The sequence below is a fragment of the Cupressus sempervirens genome, chromosome 8 (genome assembly GCF_028749045.1).
Source record: "Cupressus sempervirens isolate cs-2001-9-10 chromosome 8, ASM2874904v1, whole genome shotgun sequence".
In the NCBI taxonomy this organism is placed as follows: Eukaryota; Viridiplantae; Streptophyta; class Pinopsida; order Cupressales; family Cupressaceae; genus Cupressus; species Cupressus sempervirens.
Window position 1 is genome coordinate 460036470 of NC_143125.1, and position 6486 is coordinate 460042955.

Genomic DNA, 6486 nt, shown 5'->3' on the forward strand with positions numbered 1-6486 from the left:
AACAAAATGTTCCTTGCTAAAAAGATTGTCAAGAATAAGAACTATAAACTTTCCTAGAACTGCATATTGTTGGTTCTTAAAGTTGATTTTATATGTAACGGTGTAAGGAAAACATTGTCTAATAAGACAGGAGTATTTTTGGATCACCTAGATCACTTGCAAAGATCTTACTTGAAATTTGATGGGTATTTCTTTCTAGCTTGGGGTGAAGTCTCATAATGATGCACATGCTCAAACATTAATGAATTCAAGACATCATCCTCTTTGAAATGCAACAATCTTGAGGTCAAGAGAGAGTGAAGTGATGATCAGTACATGTGTAAATAGATTGTTGAAAGGTTGAATGAAATTTTAGAGTTTCATAAACATTCTTTTTAATGCCATCTTTTTATAAATTGTCATCAATTGCAAATTGCATAATTTTCTTCTACAAAATTGTCTCTTTATGAGTATTTTACTCATCAATAACTGTGTCCTAAAGAATCAAATCCGAAATAGATTTTAAACCTTCATAAACTAACACCATCTAATATTACAATTATTTCTTTCAAATGTGCTCTAGCCAGTGCCAAATTTAATAGAATTAGGTTTTCAATATAGTTGGATTGTCTTTGATATATGAGGTGTGTTTACCTAACATCATCAAAAACTCTATTCTTACAAACATGAATGGAGTATTCATTGTGTGGAATTTGAGATGTGTTTAAGTGACATCATTAGAAACTCTATTTTTAGAGATATAAATGGAATATTCAACAATCATTATAACCCTTAGAGCTATAAGGTATAAGTACCGAACTTCAAATAAATGAGACCCACTAAATTAAAAAATACAAATTGGCATAATCATTGAACCTACCTTAATTTTACACAAACAACATTAATATCCACACAACTTTAATCTGTTCAAAATCATAGGTGGAGAATTGTTTTTTCCACAAAGTGGTCCATTGAACAAAGTAATTGCTCCAAAGTGCCCCATTGAATAAAATAATGTACAAGAAGTGTGTGTGGACGTGATTTAAAAAGCACGCATGACCCGTATCAAGTACCTAAAAACTATTTGTGGATGACCTCCATCAAAAGAAATGCGACAAAATAAAAGAGATTGAAAGCTAGTATAATTGAACAGAATTTAAAATAAAAATTAATTAGCATAATCATTGTACCCAATTTAACTTTGTACCACATACATTTATACCCACACCAATTTAATCTAAACACACTTAAATCATTTTTGAAGAATTGGGCTTTTCCACAAAGTAGCCCACTGAACAAAATTAAAGCTCCAAAGTGCCCCACTGAATTAAAATAAGTGCGCCCATGATTTAAAAAAAGGTGATTGAAACCATCGAATAAAGATCACCGTCCAATAGAATTGTGCCACTGCAGAAAATGAATGTCCTTGTAACCAGTAAGTCCACAGGCAACGAGGTGCACATGCTTATTGGCTCTGTTTATTCCTAGATAACAATCAGATCATTATAAATTCAAGTAGAATTCGTGAAGTTGATTATACATTAATCATGGCTGTAGTGAGCATTTTCAAGTCCGCAGTCATAATTGCAATCGTCCTCTCCATGAGCTGTTGCGATGGAGGGAACTACTTCAGAGTAGACCTGATCCGCAGAGAGTCCGCCCAGTCACCAGCGATGAAATCCCTCAACCTGACGAAGCCCGAAAGAATGCGGCTGTCTATGGAGCGGAGCAAAAGGCGGATGGAAAGGCTACAGGCGATGGCAAGAGGAGGAAAAAGTAGCTATTACAACCCACTAACCGCAGATGACGGCGAATTCATAATGCAGTTGGGTGTAGGGAAATCTCCACTCCTGCAGCACCTCATCATGGACACGGGCAGTGACCTCACTTGGGTGCAATGCGGACCCAAGTGCACAATCTGTTATAATCAGACAGACCCCATGTACAACCCCCATGCATCTCCCACCTACAAGGACCTCTCTTGTAACAGCAAATTTTGCACTGGCTGGGAACAAATCTTCTGCAACCCTCGCCACACGTGCGGGTACAATTTCTCGTACGGCGGCGGGGCGTCAAAAACGGCCGGAGACATGGCCACGGAAACATTCAGTCTCAAGGGATCGTCCGGTTGGAAAGCTCTTCCTACGCTCGTGTTTGGGTGCGGTTACCGGCAGGAAGGATCCGTGGTTCCCAGCACAGCCGGTCTAGTCGGGTTCGGAAGAGGCACGCTTTCTCTCCCCTCTCAGCTGGGCAAAGCCATAAACAACAAGTTCTCCTACTGTTTGGGACCCGTTGACGACGACGCCGGCGTTGGCGGTCTCTTTCTCGGGGACGCTCGTCTTCCCGGCCACTTCCAATCGACTCCTCTTGTTCGACCGAAGGGACCCAACTACCTACCAACTTTCTACTACGTGGAGTTGCAGGGGATTAGCGTTGGCGGGAGGATGATTAAATATCCCGCTTCCACGTTCCGGAGTGGCGGGGTGATAGTCGATTCGGGAACTACGAAAACTGGTCTGGTGGAGCCCGCGTACAATGCCTTGCTTGCCGCCGTGTTGTCTACAGCACCCGTGGAGCCCGCGTACGCGCCCCTCTGCTACAACTCTTCTGATGTGGCGCTGTCCAAGCTTCCACGAATTGCCTTTCATTTTGCAGGAAACGCGAAGCTTGTTGCGCCTCCACGGAACTCGTTTACAAGGGTTGAGGTTGAGAAAGAGGGAATCGATGTGTTTTGCTTAGCGTATTACACTGCTGGGCCTGTAGGTGAAACGTCTATACTTGGCAATATTCTGCAACAGAATTTCAATTTCGTATTTGATACGGCCAAGAACAAACTCTCCTTTGCTCCCGCCGTCTGTGACAATCTCTGATGTAACTAGGTAAATGTTCTGATAAGTCCATGTGTAGTATTAAGATCGATAATAATGTCATGAGTGGACTTGTATAGTCATGTAGTCTCTATGTCTTCTAGTAATAAGGTGATGTGGTGACACATCTTTATTTCTATATATGGTACTTAAATTCTCCAAAGAGTTCATATGTAGTATTGAGGTCATGTGTAATACATTGATGTGTACACACATCTCTTTACTTATATGTAATAAGGTGATGTGGTGATACATCTTTATTTCGATATATGATACTTCTATTCTCGAAAATGTCAATATGTAGTATTGAGCTCATGTGTAATGCATTGATGTATACACACATCTCTTCTTAGATGTGTAATACTTCTAGACTTACATTCTCTAATAAGTCAACATGTAGTATTAAGGTCTCATACAATGACAATCATAGTTAAAATAGATGTTAATGTCTTGAATCTCAAACTTGTTGATATAAATATTGATGGAAAAATCATCTCAATCGAACCAAGATTTGTAGAGGGTTTCTTTAGAAAAGAACTCGACCTTCTTAATTCTTTGTACCAAAATTTGTGTAACCAGGTCAATCCCTTGGCTAGTTCAAATTACTCTTAATGAGTTTGGCAAAGGATTTTCAGTTCATCTGGAAGATGAATTAGAGGAAGGAGAGGTTAGAGAATTTCCTCCCCATCTAGAATTAGTGATTGTTATGCCCAATCACTTTGAGGATTATCCCTCACCTCTTTTGACATTGCAGGCTTCCCCCTTAAGGAAACAAGTCCTTCTAAGTCAATTTTAAACAAGGACGTTGAATTGAACAACAATTTGAATCTCCTAAGGAGAACCTATGCAAGTTTCTGGATAGAAAAGAAGTAGAAGTAAAGATGTTGATTGAAGACCTCAATAGTATGGTGGTGGAGGACCTCATGAATCAATTTATTGATGAGATTTGTGATGAGGAGGAGGTGAAGTTATAGAAATCTATTCTAATTTCCAAAATTTGCAAAGTAGAAAAGGAAGAAGAAGAAATGCTCCCCTCCATCAGTAATGAAGTCTTATAATTAGAAAAATAGGATGTATTACAAAGGATAATTCAGCTCCTTGGGCCTTGGTGCTTCCCTCCCAAGTAGGGCGAACCTAGACTGTGCAAAAACTTTGAAGAAGCAAGGGCGAAAATCCTTACAAGAAATTAGAACTAAAGACAAGGTAGCTAAAGGTCAAGTTAAACTCACTGATATTCTTGATGTAGGGAAGGGGAAGGTCCTTCCCACATCTTTATTTCAATATATGATACTTCTATTCTCCAAAAAGTCGATATGTACTATTGAGCTCATGTGTAATGCATTGATGTGTACACACATCTCTTCTTAGATGTGTAATACTTGTAGGCTTATTGTTAAATATTCCATTTAAGATCAAAGTTTTGATTTGCTCATCAAGTCTAAAATCACCTAACACCAAATGAGAGAATATTAATAGATTTTGATATCTCTCTTAGCTTTGACAAATTGGTATAAGTATGTTCTCAAGGAGACATGTCATGAAAGGACATGTCTCCATGATGTGGAGCCATTTCCATTCATGGCATGGCTTGACCATCAACTAATCAAATCATAACAATGGCTCAGATCAAATTAGTTAACTTTAACCAATATTATTATAAGTTCAAGTCATTGATATGCATAGAAGTGGAATGGATAATATACCTGATCTAGTTCATGTATCAACATAGTTGTATATGATCCTTACTTGACCGATTCTATGGATGAATATCATATCATTACTCAATTTGTTACCATGAGAAAATTAATCTGCACATTCAGATTTCAATCACATGCATACACATAAGAAATCATCCTTGTATCTTACCAAAGCTCCTATATATTAACACTTATATTCTCTAATAAGTCAATATGTACTATTAAAGTCTAATGTAGTGATGTGTAGATAGGCACATATTTACTTCGATATGCAATACTTGTAGGCTTATATTCTTTAAAATAAGTCAAAATGTAGTATTCAAGCCAATGTGTAAACACATATGTACTTTGATATGTGATAATTGGGCATGTGTTCCCCATTAAGTCAATGTGCAACATTTAGGTCAATATGTAATAAGGTGATGTGTAGATACATCCTTGGCCTAATATGTAATAAGTGAGCTTGTATTATCCATTAAGTCAATGTGTAATATTCAAGTCAATGTGTAATAATGTGATGTATAGATGCATCCTTCCTTTGATATGTAATAAGTGAGCTTGTTTTCTCTAATAAGTCAATGTGTACTAAGTTGATGTGTAGACATATCTCTACTTCAATATGTAATATTTGAAAACCTATATTTTCCAATAAGTCAATATTTATTTTTCAGGTCAATGTTTATTAAGTTGATGTGTAGATACACTAATACATTTTGGCAAATATGTGACTATGTGACTAAAGTTTTTAGTCACGTTACTAATTTTTTTAGTCATGTGACTAAAACTAACCACATTCTACTATTTCTTTGCAATTTACAACTATAGATGACCAAATAAGTGACTAAATTAGTCACTAGGCTAAATCACAAGATTAACCAAGAAGAGTGACTAAATAAACTATTAAATAAATGACTAAATGCTTAGTCACTAATAATTAGTCACCCAAACATATATATGGTTGAGATTTGACATTGCATTGAAAATAAAATCAACATTCTTCATACATGTAATAAGACCTCAATTCTTAGTTGAGAAAGAATGACTACAATATAATGCCCTTCTTGACACACTATGAACTTCAATAAAAAAAAATTTAAAAATGAGATGATATTATAGCACAAAGGAAACTTCTTGCAAAGCTTAAAAATGTGTATTTTAATTTTTTTCCCACAATATTTGCACCTAAATTTTCTACATTTTAAACCATTCTAACTTAATCACTCTTTGTTCTCATAAAAATCTTCTCACTCAAAATTCAGAGCTCAACTTCATCTAAAATTAACCAAATGAAAGAGATAAAAATGTGAATGCTTTAGGTAAAGGCAAAAATGTGCTTGATGTAGGCACACATTACATGTCTAATGCACTTGAAGGCCATGTTTGTGGAGAATAAGGCAATTCTAAAAATAATTAAAAATTATATATTAAGTAAATATATTATAATAATATAATGCAACATATTAATATGATTAACATATTAAAAAGACACTAGACTCTAATGTTTACTTCTTTTTTTAATATGCTGTAAAATTCTCGAGTTTCAAGATCCCTATAAAATCTTTTTTACTTAATCAAAAACATATTAAAAAATATCATTATTAATCTATTCATCTCATATATATATATATACATATATATATATATATATACATATATATATATATATACATATATATATATATATATATACATATATATATATATATACATATATATATATATATATATATATACACATATATATATATATATATATACACATATATATATATATATATACACACATATATATATATATATATATATATATATATATATATATATATATACACAAACATCAAAATCTTAATTAAATTAAAATAAAATAATGGAAGAGCAAAATAATATTAATTCAATTAACTTACAATGGATCATTGAGTATAAATGAAATGGTAGTAGCAAAC

The 6486-nt window shown here is 34.7% G+C and overlaps 1 protein-coding gene across 1 annotated transcript; it reads left to right on the forward strand.

Annotated features, from left to right (window-relative positions):
• The first annotated feature begins 1494 nt into the window (after positions 1-1494).
• LOC149543215 (aspartic proteinase CDR1-like) lies at positions 1495-3137 on the forward strand. Its single transcript, XM_089798079.1, has one exon. The coding sequence runs from the start codon at positions 1527-1529 to the stop codon at positions 2847-2849; it is 1323 nt and encodes a 440-aa protein (XP_089654205.1). The 5' UTR covers positions 1495-1526; the 3' UTR covers positions 2850-3137.
• Positions 3138-6486: the final 3349 nt, after the last annotated feature.

Coding starts and splice junctions, on each gene's coding strand:
- LOC149543215 (XM_089798079.1), top strand. CDS start 1,527: ATGGCTGTAGTGAGCATTTTCAAGTCCGCAGTCATAATTGCAATCGTC.